General features: G+C 37.3%; 1 protein-coding gene across 4 annotated transcripts in view; it reads right to left on the reverse strand.

The window, feature by feature from the left end:
* The window catches only part of PPFIA2 (PTPRF interacting protein alpha 2), a 393,655-nt gene that overhangs the window by 160,480 nt on the left and 217,863 nt on the right, over positions 1-15,312 (reverse strand). For all 4 annotated transcript variants that reach the window (XM_058673335.1, XM_058673333.1, XM_058673332.1 and 1 more), the window contains exon 3: positions 14,096-14,197. In XM_058673335.1, coding sequence (XP_058529318.1) covers positions 14,096-14,197 — 102 coding nt within the window. The remainder of the gene's footprint in view (positions 1-14,095; positions 14,198-15,312) is intronic.

Consider the following 15,312-nt stretch of genomic DNA (forward strand, 5'->3'; position numbering starts at 1 on the left):
GATAGAATTAGAATACTCAACAAAATATTTATGATCCAATATTTATGTGAGCAATCATTGTGATGCTTTGCATTGGAATAATAATCTCACAGTTTTATTTATCATCTTTAGATTACATTTTAAAAATATGAAACTGAGAGGAATATAATGAGATGAGCAATAATCAACTTGGGAAAAAGAATTTGGGAAGTGATTTTTAAATTGTCCCTGTTGGATTTTACACACCCTACAGTGCACTGCGGCTTTGTCACAGCAAGGCAAAGTCCAGTGACAAGTTTCCAGGCTGTGTTATCTTATATACTTTGATGTTTGCTGAATAATTTCTGCATCTAAATGGGTTGTGAACTGGGATTTCATTTTTCATTTTAGAGGTAGCACTGATGTGAAAAAGGAAAGCTAAATAGCAACTTCTTGGTTATTGATAATTATTACAGTACTACTAGTGAAGAACTAACACAACTGGTAGGTTTTGTACAACATACAGAAAATTGACCATCATAGACTAATAAGTGGTATTTATGCAAAATGAGGGCAAGAATAATACACAAGGTACCCAAACAAGGGGAAAAGGCTCATACAACATACTGGAGTAGAACAAAATATTGTTTCTAGATGTTTTAAGTCTGTAATTTTAATGAAAAATGTTGCTTTTCCCATTGTTACCTATCAAATAAAAGTGAAACTTCAGTGTAAAATATTAGTTTTATAGTTTTACATCTCTGTGGCTTATATTTACTTATTTAAAAGCACAAACATTCATGTGTGTGTACACACACACACATTATCTTCCATCTCTTAGTTCAGCCCTAAAGCAGTACACAGAGCAGGGCAAGGTCTAATCCAGATCTCTGCCATGAGTGGCAGGAATACAAGTTCCCGATCCTCATTTGCTGCATTGAGCAGAGTACACTAGCAGAGAGCATGAACAGTGTAGTCAGGATCGGTGCTCAGGGTCCCCATCATTTGGGTCATCTGGCACTGCTGTCCCAGGCACATTAACAGCAAGCTGGATCAGAAGTGGAGTAGTTGGAACACCAACCAGTGCCCATAGGTGATGCTGGTGTCACAGGCAGTGGTTTTACCCACTGAGCTGTAGTGTCAACCCCTTCTATTATTATTTTTTAGTTTTAGTTGATCTGTATGTCGCTTCAAACCCTCCTGTTTCAACTTATTAAGGGGACTGGCATGAACAAATCCTGCTGTATTTCTTCTGTGCCATATGGAATCTGAAAGCTAAAAAGGACATCTGTTACTAGCGACTGCTGGAATCTTCTCATTGTGTCCTTTACTTTTGGCAAGTGTCTCACATCACAAGTTCTACCTTTCCAACACATGGTATAATCCCCCCACCCCAGCTGCCATTCACTGTGTCAGTCTTTGCTTTGCAAACTCTTCTAATCATAACAGCCTACTTTGGTTTTCTGCCAAACCGTTGCCCATGTTGCAGTACCTGCATTTGGCTCCTCATTTAGCCAGCTCCTTCTATTCTGTCTTAGCTTCAATAAAACTCTCTCATGAGGCATTCCCTCACTACTCTATGTATAGAGTATGTCGTTCCTCTTTCCTGTCTTTGTAATCCTCTATTTCAGACCCTTGCTTCTTTGCCTCATAATATAGCACAGCGTGTAAGTTTTAAAAGCAGCACTACTTCATTCAGTTCCTTTGCTGGATGATAAGCTCAGCCGGCTAAGCACTATGTCCTCCTTGATCCTTTCCATCCTCTCTGTATTTGGATGTTAGCTCAACTCCTGCCATCTGCAAGCATGCAAGATGTATTGGTTGAGTGAATTTTAAAAGTGAATGAATGAGGTAAAATTTCCTGTGTACACTCTGTTCTATGTTAAATCTGTGGCTGTGATTAATTGGCATCATTTCCCAAAACTACATGGTATACAGCCTTATAATCTGCATGCATATTTCAGCGAGGTGACACACTTACAAAGAAACAAGATTTATAACAAAATGGCAACTGGTTTCCCTAACTGTAAGTCGCAGATCTTTGGTTTATATAGTAATTCAATGAATGTCTGAGCCTCTGATATTGCATATAAGAATATAGCATATAGAATATAGCAATAAATAAGACAGAATGCTTAGCCTTTGTAAAAAGGAGCATGATGCATGATACAGAGAAGCTACTATGGACATCTGTTCTGAGACTGCTCTTAAACCTTTGGATTACATTCTTTACTCTTGGCGAGTTCTTCACATTGTGTATTTCCCGCCTCCAATAGAATACGAAATCCGTAATTCTCAGTATTCTATGCCACATAACCTCTAGTAATTTCAGAGCCATGTGAAAAAATGAGACTCCTGAAGAGTTCAGCTGCGTGGAGAGTTACAGAGGGATAAGAACAGACAGGGAGAGAGAGCTTTTATCCCCAAATGGCCGCAATAACTAGAGTTGGGTTGATTTAAGTCAGGAGCCAGAAGCCTCCTAAGGCTAATGAGCCAGAAAACTCATTAACACGGAGCTAAACTGGATGAAACTGGAAGAGGAACAGTCAGAACTAGAATCAGATCTCCAATCTGTTGGTTCATTCTCCTGTGGTCCTAACAGCCATGGTTGGGTCAAATCAAACCCAGAAGCAAGGAGCTTGTTCTGCCACATGTGTGCAGGAGCCCAAGGACTAACATAGAGTTGAATTGGAAATTGAAAAGCCAGGACTCAAATTGGCACACAGAGGGATAGCAGCACCGTAGGTGGAAATTTAACACAGTACATGACTACACCACAAAACCACAATGTCAGCCCCCACATTCAGTGTTATTTTATATTTTATTTAACCCAAAATCACTTTGACTATTCTAGGTCTTTTGTGTTTGGTGTTAGTTTAGCTGTGATTTTCTAAATCTGTAAATAATTCCAGTAAAATTTTTGAAGGTTATTGCATTAGCTTATAGATTGCTTCAGGTAATATTGACATTTTAATTATATTAATTCATACACTTGAATTTTCAGTACGTAGAATATAGGCACACAGTAGCAGCAAACATACATTTGTTGAATGAACAAAGAATCCCAATCAAACATCAGTTTGTGTCACATTTGTTTGCAGGCAACTGTTCTTCAAAGTAATGATAGTCTATGATCTGACTGGAATAGATTTAACACAAGTAATAATTACTTAATATCAAAATAAAAAATATATTCTTTCATGATATATGGAGGTGTGGCAGAGACTTAAATAATCAGTTGAGCTTTCTTAAAACGGAACATCTGTGATGTTAATTTCATGGACTGATAGATCATTTTGAAGAGCATGAAGAATTTAACAAAAAAGTGTGCTGGATGCTCTAAACTTCATTGAACAGTTTAAAGAAAATTAACAGACACATAGGATTTTAAATTGTAGGTCAAGGATTATAGAACTCAAGAGTGTCTATGATTTCTCATAATAGCATCTCATTACAGACTAAATAGAAAGATGAGCCTGATCAAAGAGAGGTCACTGAATTACAATGTGTAACGAAATTCATAGCCTTACGAGGTGTCTTAAAAATTTCATATTCATTATGGTAAAAAGTTCTCCCAAGGACTAGAAAAGGAACATTTGAAAAGATTTTGATGTTCCTAAGTTGCCTCTTTACATCAATTCCCAATGAGTTCCCCTGCCTCCTGGGTGAAGCCAGTCCTATTTACCTTAGCTAGCATATAATGACTTGACTTGAAGCAGTCACTTCGAAGAAGGAAGTTGTTTCTCTTTATGTCCTTTCCTGAACACTCCTCCTTCCCTCCAGATTTATAACCAGAATATGAATGGGTAAATAAACACGTCTAACCTGAGAGAACTGTTTAACAAATTGAAAGCTTTTGAGATCATGTCAATTTTCTAATCTCAGAAATTTGGGAAAACATGTAGAAACAGATACTAACAGTTCTAGAATAAGCAGGAAGAAGCCGTTTGGCCTGGCAAAGTTAATCATTGTAATTCTATTGTAGTTATTAAATAATTGAACTTTCACATCAAACAGCAAGGAGTGATTATAACTGCATGCCCCAGTGGTTAACAGTAATTTGAGTATAAACTCTGCGGAGGCCTAAAAAGTGAATAAGTGTCAATAATATTTTGAGTCAAAGATGGAAGAAGGAAAACTGATGATTTATTAGATTTAAAATGTTGAGTTGAGCTTACCTACTAGCTGTTTCCTTGCTAATAACCAAAGCAACACTCTTTCTATCTAGGATTTGAGAAATCTATTGATACAAGCAAAATTCAGAACCTAAAAATCCCTGTAACATGAGAGCTTAATAAATAAAGGATGAAAATTGAAGAAGCATGGTCCTAAAAGGAACCCAGAGATCTCCCTAGGGTGACAGAGTTCTACAATTACAGGGCTTAACTAATAGTTCCAAACCACCTGAGCTATAGTAGGTGTGGTTACTGTAACCAGCACAATAGTTTGATCCACTGTTATCTTTGTTAATGCCTAAGACATTGATATTTGTCACATTAATATCATAACAATTATAATAAAATTGTAGACCTAGCGTACTGAAGTCTACCTTGAATGAAGTGTTTTGGTCTCCTGTTACGGTCTTAGGCAGCTAGTTCAGGGTCACAAGCTTGGAAGCTGTACCTTCCCCACTTATGTCTTACTTTCTGTCCACCTATGAGTCTGGTGATGCTTACCTATCATCTGGAACCTAAGACAGGGCAGTACTGCATCGTTACGCAACCACTCCCCACTGGAGCCGCCAGCGAGGCCTGTGATAGGAGGGGCTTGCTCTCTTGGTGGCTTGCACTCCAACTCTTGGCCTCACCAGAACCTGCTTGCTCCCTAGCTTCTTACAAACAGACTCTGAGAACAGAGGTAACCCCTGAACATGGCTGACATATGTCTGCATTCCTCACCCTCTGTTCACCGCTTGGGCAGGACAGCAAAGATGTTAATGCTAAGCTTTGTGTTTCTAATCTGTATACTTTCAAGAGTTCCTGAGAGGTGAGGCCTAACAGTAATGGAATGTGGGCTGAGAAGCCAGGAATTGGTGAATGTTTGTTGCTACATGTCTCTTAGGATAATTTATACTGCCGAGGAACCTGGAACATGGGTCTTCTGTTTAACTGAGAGATTTCACAGTAATGACCATTTGTTCTTCTCAGTTTCAATTCAGACTGGATTGCCATGGGGACTTTTCATTTGCTAATTTCTAGTGGGCACTGCCATTGCCAAGCTTGGTTAATAAAAACACCTTACTACTTCCTAGACTTGTCTGGTGTGAGCCCTCTCACACCCCACAACACTCCAAGTCCCATATATGTCATGGTTACCAATGCTGCTCAGTGTCTTTGCCCCCATTACGCTTGACAGGTTGACAGACAGCATCTTACGGCTATTGCTCCAGAGTGGCCCTAACATGGACTCTCTGATTTCCCTGTGTGTGACAGCCTTCTGCATTGGAAAGCATTTTCAATATTTAAAAGGATAAAATGATTCTCCTGTAAATACCAATCTCATTCTGTTTTCATTAAGCATTTGCTCACTGGGCACAAAAGAGTGACTATGGTTTCAGGGATAGGAGTTAATCAGAGATAAGACAAAATGGCTTCTCATCATTAGGCTTGATAAGACTTGCTGCCATTGCTGAATGGCCAAGCTGCCAGCTGCAGTATGAAATCTGAACCTGACCTGATACATTACACCTGGAGAACAGCTAGTCACCTTGATGCCAGCATAGTGTACGACATTTAACCCTTTCTGTCAATGAGGCAGTTTTTTCTCTGAGGAACAGAGGGGTTTTTTTCTGCATATGGACTTGCTTTAATGGCTGTACTTCTACCTGAAATACCAGCATATTAGATTTTTGTTTGTTTATTTACAGTCATGTTATAGTACACATTTCTATTGATGTAAAAGCCCATTTTACAGGGTCTGGTATGATGGCTCAATTGACTAATCCTTCTCCTGCAGGCATCAGCATCTCATATGATTCCTGGTTCACGTCACAGCTGCTCCACTTCCAATTTTGGTATATGTGCTGCCAAAGTGAGCACACTGCTTCACTTCCTATCCAGCTCCCTGATGGCCTGGGAAAGCATTTAGAATCCTGTGTCTGTATGGGAGACCTGGAGGCAGCTCCTGGCTCAGCTCTAGACATTGTGGCCATTTGGGGAGTGAACCAGTGAACCAGAATGGAAGACAGTTCTTTACTTGTCTCTCCATCTCTCTGTAAATCTGCCTCAACGATAAAAACAAATGAATCTTTTTTTTATTAATTATTTTGCATTATGTGACAGTTTCATAGGTTCTGGGAATCCCTTCACCCATCCCCATGCCCCTCCCCCCAGTGGATTCCTCCACCTTGATGCAGTATTACAGTTCAAATTCAATCAAGATTCTTTCCTTGCAAACGTATACCAAGCATAGCGTCCAGCTACTTATTGTCCAGATGGATTGAACAGTTTCTTGGGGAGACCTTTTCTGGTCCTAAGTTAGAGCTGGTACAATATCATCACAGTCAATTAAGAGTCCAAATATAACATCAACAGCAATTTGCAACATTATGGAATTGACATGGTTTTGAGTAACCAGTATGAAAAACAAATGAATCTTAAAACAACTCCAACAACAACAAAAACCCCTCATTTTACAGTCAAAGTAGCAACATGACAAATGAGTGCCTTCAGGAAATCCTGAGTTCATCAAACTTTCCCTCATTTCTGGAGTAAAAGATTTTGTAGAATGATTAAATTATGCAAGAAGGACTGTTAATTCAAGCTGAGAGGTAGTAAAATGCTAGGTTGGGTAGTTACTTTCCAGAAATTAGTACATGCTCATAATTAGTGAATGAGGTAAGGTATACTTTCATTCTTGGAATACATATGAATCCATATAAATAGACCCTGAGATAAAGATCTGAAGTGGAAATTTATGATCTCTAAGATCTTTTGAACAGCTAAAGAAAGAAGGATATTTTTATTACATGCATGATATATTCTATATTCTGAGTATGTATGTGTATGTCTAGCTACATAAACATATTTAGAGAAAATAAGTTTTTCTAAACATACACATACATACATATACGGGCAATTAATGGGCAAATCAATGGGCAAATCAATGCATGTAAAAATCATGAAAAATGTAAATAAGATACATTTTTGTGAAAAATATTTTAAAATGCATGTTTTTTCTTACCAACTTTCCAGAAACTTTTTAAAAGCTAGAATGTATGGCTTTGAAAATTCTTTGCACTAAAATAAATCTTTAAAAACCTGAACATTTAACTATTTGAGAATCAGAGACAAACAGAAATAAACAGACATCTCTCTCTGGTTTACTCCTTCAACACTCTACACAAAGGGGAAAGGCACGAGAAAGGTTCCCACATGGGTGGCTGGGACTTAACCACTGCAACAGTTGTCTGCTATCTCTTTGGTTTATGTTGGAACCAAAACAGAATTAAGGGCCAGGTTCTCTGAGCAATATGAAACTTGGGTGTCTTAACAAGTATATTAATGGCTGGACTAAGTGCCTGACTCTTAATTGTTCTATTTTAAAAATCTTATTTATTTATTTTCATTTGAAAGGCAGAGAAAGAAGGAATGTGAAGAGAGCGACACTCTGAGGACCTTCCATCTTCTGGTTCATTCTGAAATACCTGCCACAGTTGGAGTTGTGCTGAGCTGAAGCCAGGAGCCTAGCACTCCATCTAAGCCCCTTATGTAGGTGGCCAACTGCTTTCTCATAGGAGGTGCATTCGTAGGAAGGCAGATTGGAAGTGGAGGAGTCAGGATGCAAATCAGGACTCAAACTCTCCAAATGGCTGCAGCAGCCACAGCTGGGTTGATCCAAAGCTTCTTGAAAAAAATGATGCTACTGTATGAGTACACTGACTCAGCTACTACGAGTCAGTGAAGAATAAGAAAAAAAGACTTTTTTGAAGAAATGAAGATAAAAACAAAAAAATCAAAACATTACATTATCAAAAACAATACTGAAAGGGCTTTTGATCTTGTAGTTTGCATGAAGATTGCCTTATATCGAAAAGAACATATGATGTTTGTCTTTTGAGTGATTTAACTGAGCATAATGGTCTCTAGTTGGGATCATTAGGTTGAAAATGGTAGAATTTTATTCTTTTTAATGGCTAAGTAGTATTCCATGGAATAGATATACCATGGTTTCTTTATCCACTCCTCTTTTGATGGGTATCTGCGTTGTTTCCACATCTTTGTTATTGTAGACTGTGCTGCTGTAAATACAGACTACAGATCCCTTTCTCATATGTAAAGTTCATTTTCTTTGGATATACTCCCAGAAGTGGGATAGCTGGGTCATACAGCAGGTCAACTTTTGTTTCTGTAAGCACCCTCCATACTGACTTTCATGATGGTTGTACTGGCTTATACTCTCACCAAGAGTGAAGGAGGATACCTTTCTCCTCACATCCAGGCCAGCAGATGTTACTAGCAGAGGTTTGAATGTAGGCCAGTCTCATTGGAGTTAGGTAGGATTTCAATGTGGTTTTCATTTGTATTTCCTTGATAGCTAGAGAGACTTAGCATTTTTTAACATGTATATTAGTCATTTCAGTTTTTTTTTTTTCACCCATTTCTAGTTCGTTTTGCTGTCGTTGAGTTTCTGAAGCTCTTTTAAATCTTGAATATTAGTCTTCTATCAGAAGTATAGTGTACAAAGATTTTTTTCCCTCTATCTTGGTTGTTTTTTCACTTTGATTATTTGCTTTGCGATACAGGGAAGTCAGTAAGGAGGAAGGGAGTTTGAGAGTGGGAAGGGAAATCCCAGAGCCTATCGAACTGTATCATAGAATAATAAATAAATTTTTTAAAAGAAAAAAATATGTAAATTTTTTTTTTAAAATGAAGTTCATGGAGACTCAAAAGATAATTCTTTGGCTGGGCCCGGCGGCATGGCCTAGCGGCTAAAGTCCTCGCCTTGAAAGCCCCGGGATCCCATATGGGCGCCGGTTCTAATCCCGGCAGCTCCACTTCCCATCCAGCTCCCTGCTTGTGGCCTGGGAAAGCAGTTGAGGACGGCCCAATGCATTGGGACACTGCACCCGCGTGGGAGACCCGGAAGAGGTTCCAGGCTCCCGGCTTCGGATCGGCGCGCATCGGCCTGTTGCGGCTCACTTGGGGAGTGAATCATCGGACGGAAGATCTTCCTCTCTGTCTCTCCTCTGTGTATATCTGGCTGTAATAAAATGAATAAATCTTTAAAAAAAAAAAAAAGATAATTCTTTGGCTGGTGCTCTGTCATAGTAGGTTAAATGTCCTCCTGAGGAGTCAGCATTCCACAAGGGTGCCTATTCATGTCCCCATTGCTCAATTCCAATCCAGCTCCCTGGTTGTGGCCTGGAAGAGTGGCAGAGGATGGCTCAAATTCCTGGCCTCCTATAACCACATGGGATACCCAGAGGAAGTTCCTGGCTCCTGGCTTCAGGCTGGCTTGACTCCAACCACCGCAGCCATTGAAGGGTCAACCAATGGAAGGAAGATTATTCTGTCTCTGCCTCTCCTCTCTATAAGTTTGCCTTTCAAACAAAAATAAATATTACAAGAATATTGTTTTGATGTAAAACATTTTGAAGTCTATGCATATAAAAGATTTTCAAATAAATACATTTGGAAAATATTTTCAACTTGTGTAGGAAGAGGTTAGTCAGAACTGGAAGTTTGGATATCTGCAAATATTGTGTTCTTGAGTTATAAATCATGCATAATAAATCCCCCTCTTCCTTTATTATCTTTGTCATGAAATGTGCTATTAAAATATCCTTCCATAATTTAAATAATAGTAACATGTGTATATATACATAGACTTTATAAAGAATTGAATATGGTATGATCATAAAATTAATAAAGTTTTTTGAACTCATTGGTCTAGTTTTATAATTTTCTTCATTATTTTCAATATTCTAACATGAAAAAACCAAACATGGAATAAGTAAAAAAGAATTTTTTTCTTTATAAATGGCAGGTATCTGATTGTATCTGACATCTCTTATAATAACTTCTTCATTTCAAAATAAAAGCTAAGGGCATGGCAAGGAATATCTCAAGTGTAATTAAGTCTTATCTTTTAAGTTAATTACCCATGAGATTAAATTGCAAATTTATTATTTATAAATGACCATGACCTATATGATTGGATCTCAAAAATAACTTCTTTTTCAAGGTCACATAATGGTTAATATTCTAAAACATAACTAACAGTTGTTGGGAAAGAGTGCATCCTTGTCCCATCAAGAAAACTCTTTTTTTTTTTTTGATCCTCAGCCATAGAAATAAAACAGTTCCAGCAGCAGTACAACACAGTGTGCCCTTTGAAAGTGACAGGTTCTAATTGAAATAAAATCTTGAGTTCTCCTTTACATTTCTATAATTGATAAAGATTTGCTGAAACATGGCCTGTTCCTTTGATCCATCTGTGTATGTTGAAAACACCAGGAATGCATTTTCTGTCAAATTTCATTTACTTTGACTAAACATTACTATAGAAATTCCAGGAACAATAAATATTTTGTTAATATTTTTCCTACATTTTTTCAGTACAGACATATTAAACAATAAGGCATTCTTACATGTGAAATAGTCAAGTTTTTTGAAATTTCTATTGTTGTATAATGATGAATAGTTTTAGGATGGCTTAATTTAGGAGCAACCTCCAGTGACTAATTTTATCCATTCACTGTTATTTTGGGGCTGGGGAACCAAGCATTTCTTGCACTGACAAAGTAATAAATACATGGTTATAACTTTTACCTCTGCAAATATAATAAAGCCTTAGCATATTACTTTTTACACAATTGAAACAAAATAAACAAGCACGGATTTAGACATTTGAATGAATTTTGCTCACATGTCACCCTTCTGTATCTCATTGGCTTTGTGGAATGATATACAAATGTGACTGCTTAAATATATGCCCTGTGGTTACGACAAGAAACCGATTCTGAGCATGTCACATATAAGCAAAGTAGTTTATGGCAAGTTACTTTTTATTTTAGTTTCCTCCCAGGAGTCAAAGTGATAGTGAAATAGCCAGGACATAAAGTGAGTTGAACCATGGAAAACATCTGAAAATTATTTAACGCAATATATGTTAGATACAATATCATTACTAATTATTATTCTTTTCATTAGGTAACTCATTCAACTACTGATACTTCTATTTTTGATCTTGGAAGAATATTCAATTCTTTTAAATATCATAATGCAAGAGGGTTCTTTCTGATCTATCATTTTTGATGAAACTCAAAATTAACAAATTCCCTACTAACTAAGGAGTTCTTTCAATCGACTCTCTTTTTGTTTTATTTATCACAATTCATGCACCCAATCTGGGAACAGTAAAACAACAAAACAAAACAAAGAAGCAAACAAACAAAAACCCCAAACTCCAGCAATTGAAATACTAATTCTGCTTTAAAATTGTTTACAACCTATCAGAATATTTTTAGATGTAAGAAGTAAATACTATTGTAAGTACTATTTTCTTTTCATAACTAATATGTGGATGTTCAGAGCAAAAAGAAAAAAAGAACATATAGAAGGAAAAATAATTTTAGAAATAAATAAAAGCGTTATATCTGGCAAATACATTTTAGGAAAACAAGGAGAATATATATGATGATCAGCTCTGAATATTTTGTAGCAGGCTGGAAGGAGGGCAAGAGCGTTACATAACTTTAGAGGTTGTTATATAACCAATACCTTACATGAAGGGAGTTTTATAAATCTCTTTACTCAAAAATAATCAACAACACGATTTCTTTGCATCAGTGAATTAGCATGGTGAAAATAGCTTTTGGATTTATTCGTTATTTCAAGATGAGTATTGTTTCCACCCAATGGTTTTAATTTCTGTTATCCTAAAGGAATTTTATATTCCCTCCTTGCCCGAAAATGCAGATTCCTGCATCATTGCTTGCAGTGACATGGGGCTTGCTGTCTTTATTAAAAACGTACTTTTGCAGGTGCAAAAGCCACAGGAATTTAGGCTTCGTGGGGTTTAATATGAAGAAAATTGTGTGAATGCTATTGCCAAAAGCCTCCTGGTTCTATGAAATTAGTCACAATTAGGAGAGAATGACAGCTCCCCAACAGCCATCTGATTCTTGGACGAAGTTCCCTGTAAGCTGTAGTAAACCCCTGTATCCTTCACAGCTATTATTCAGACAGCCCCATTATTGCTCTCTGGTAATGGAGGCTCAGAATTTCAGTATCTGTCCCTTACCTGCTCTGCTATTTACTGACTCTGGTTGCTGGCAAGTTATCTGATCCTTTCTGAACTCACGTTTTATCTATAAAATGTAGATAATTTTAACACTTCATCCATAGGCATATTGAAGTAATAAATGACTATAAAAAGAACGGCTACATAAAGAGGAAAATACACACACAATAAAAGAAAGTACACTTATGTGAAGGCTATTTGCAAATCTATCTAAAGGTTCATTTCTTTTATTCTCAGCTTCCTGTTTTGGCCTTTATATTTGGCTGTGCTGCATTACATGAGAAAATAGAGTGAATAAAGGCTTCAGCATTAACATTTAAATTCATGAGGCCAGCATTGTGGTACAGATTAAGCTGCCCTTTGAGAAACTGGCAGCCCACACATCACCACTTCAAGTCCCAGATGCTCTGCTTCCAATCCAGCTCCCTGCTAATGTGCTTGGGAAAACAGCAGAAGATGGCCCAATGACTTAGGTCCCTGACATTCGTGTAACAGATGCAGATGGATTTCCATGTCCCATAACAGCCTTGGGCCTGGCCTATCCCCTATTATTGGTGCCATTTAGGAGTGAGCCAGCAGATGAAATATCTCTGTCACTCCCTTTTTTCTGTGTTGTGTGTTTCGCAAGCAAATAAAACAAATCTTAAAAGAGTAGTAGCATTGATCAGGAAAAAATTCATAAAAGAAAAAAAAAGCTTTGAGTTTGCTTGGGAATACAGCACTAAATTAAAATCAAGAGTGAAAAAAATCTACAAAGACAGAAACTGAGACTTCCTCCAAAGCCCAATAGGATCTATATTATCCTTGTTACTGCCTGCTTTTGGCAGTTCATGTGAGTAACTGGTTCAGCGAGGTCTTAATGGTATGCATATGTGTGAATTCTTCAGGAAAAAAATAAGCCCCTAATGAGGAAGAACATAAACTGAGTGTGAACATAAAACCATATAAATACAATTTTATCTGATTAGAAACACAAGCTCACAGTGTGCGAAATTATATTTTTATATCACTTTTAAGACTAGCATAAAATGAATATGGCACTAAGTATAACTGTTCAGCATTAATCTGATAAAGGTGTAACACTTAAAATATTTTTCATCTATTTTATATTTAAGTTGAACATGTGAATATAGTAGTTTTTCTTCTAATAGAGAAACTATGCTCACTAAAGGACAATCTGACATTGCAAATATTTGTAAACTTTACTTTTTCTTCTAAACCAGAAAATACAGTGTCTTTGATCAAATCATGAGTTTATTGTGTGGTATATCATGAAATTGATAATATAGAGGCATTTGCACAAGTATAATGTAGCAAATTTCATGATTTTCATGAAATTAGCTATCAGAATAGAATTTACATTAAATATGTAAAAGATACATCGTTTTTAAAAATATGGAGATATGTTTTATTGCCCTCTTTTTTTTTTTAACACTTTTCACATTTTATCAATAAATATTCTTCTAGAATGAGGTAATGACCAAATCCAGGCCACCTGTCTCGGCACCCTATCATCAGAACTCCTGTCTTCTCTCCCAATTTTCTCATTCCCTCTCTGTTTCCAGCCTATGAGGGATCGTGCTCCCCCCAAGACAATTTCTGAGCATTTGAAACCCATTGCTGAAACAGCCCATCTTCGTGAAGTCCAATAAAGTAAGAAGCCGTAAATTACACGGATATTTTGTGACATAGCGTTTTAGAAGCTGACACTATGACTTGGGCTTCCCATCCTGAGTTGCGTAGGACAGCCTCCTTTACGCAGACTATGAGTTGCTGTTGGCTTAAAGTGCTCCCAAAGTTTGTAAATTCTCATCTTTTCTTGTATAAACTAGATGTAAGTTGCTAAGTTACAGATAAAATTAAATGCAAGAAGAGGCAGTATGGTACTTACTCTTGTATTGTTTCTTTCAGCTTTAAGTTCAGAAATTTCTTCTTCCTTTTCAAGAAGCTGTTCCCTGCAGGCATTCAACTCTTTTGTCAGTGCAGCAAATTCCTGGAAGAGCAACAGAAATATTTGAAGATATATTGAAGATAGAACAGATCACTTCAAGTAGGAAGAACAAAATGTAAAAGCTGCACTGCGGGATGAAAAGGACAATGAGAACAATGACTTGGTAAGAAAATAGATGTCGTTGTCATCAAATTATTCCGAGTCTTTGAAAAGAAGGATGATCCATGGTACTTAGCATTGCATTTTATTATAATATGCTGCCTTTATGGAACTAAAAATGGTAAAAATGAATCAAATACATCATACTGAATTGAACATTAATGTAATACCTTATTGCTGTTTGGTATGTCTTACTTTGTGAACGGCTCCCAGGGTACTGCACTTTCTATTCTACACAGAATAACAACACAAAATCTTGCTGAATATACTACTTGCAGACTAAGAAACTTACTAACAATATGGGCCTGGCATGGTAGCCTAGCAGCTGAAGCCCTTGCCTTGCATAAGCCGGGATCCCATATGGGCACCGGTTCTAGCCCTGGAGGCTTTGCTTTACTTCCAACTCCCTGCTTGTGGCCTGGGAGGGCAGTCAAGAACAGCCCAAGGCCTTGAGGCCCTGAGCCTGTGTGGGAGACCCAGAGGAGCCTTCTGGTTCTTGGCTTTAGATTGGTGCAGCTCTGGTTGTTGTGGCTGCTTGAGGGAGAGGGGGTAAGTCAGTGGATAGAGGATCTTCCTCTCTGTCTCCACTCTGTATTTCTGACTTTCCAATTAAAATAATTTTTACAATTCTTTTAAAAAACTAACAATAATCTACACATATCTTAAAAAACAATTTATATAAACACATCGATTCTTAAGATTTTGATAGTAATTGTGTCTACTTCAATCTTCTGAAAGGTGAGTGCCACACCGATGGGGGTTTGACTTGCTCACAGCTGGATTAGCAATGTTTAATACCCAGTAAGTGCTACACAGACACTGACTTCCAACAAATGAAAATGGATCATTGATATAAAAATAATCAGGGGTTTTTGAGTAATTCTATCTTCATACATCGAGCAACAGCTTAAAGGACTTTTCAAGGGCTTCTTTTCATCCACAAATGGAATCTTAGATGATACAATATGGATATTTTTATGAGTCAGCATGGCTTCTCA

The sequence above is a fragment of the Ochotona princeps genome, chromosome 15, assembly GCF_030435755.1.
Source record: "Ochotona princeps isolate mOchPri1 chromosome 15, mOchPri1.hap1, whole genome shotgun sequence".
In the NCBI taxonomy this organism is placed as follows: domain Eukaryota; kingdom Metazoa; phylum Chordata; class Mammalia; order Lagomorpha; family Ochotonidae; genus Ochotona; species Ochotona princeps.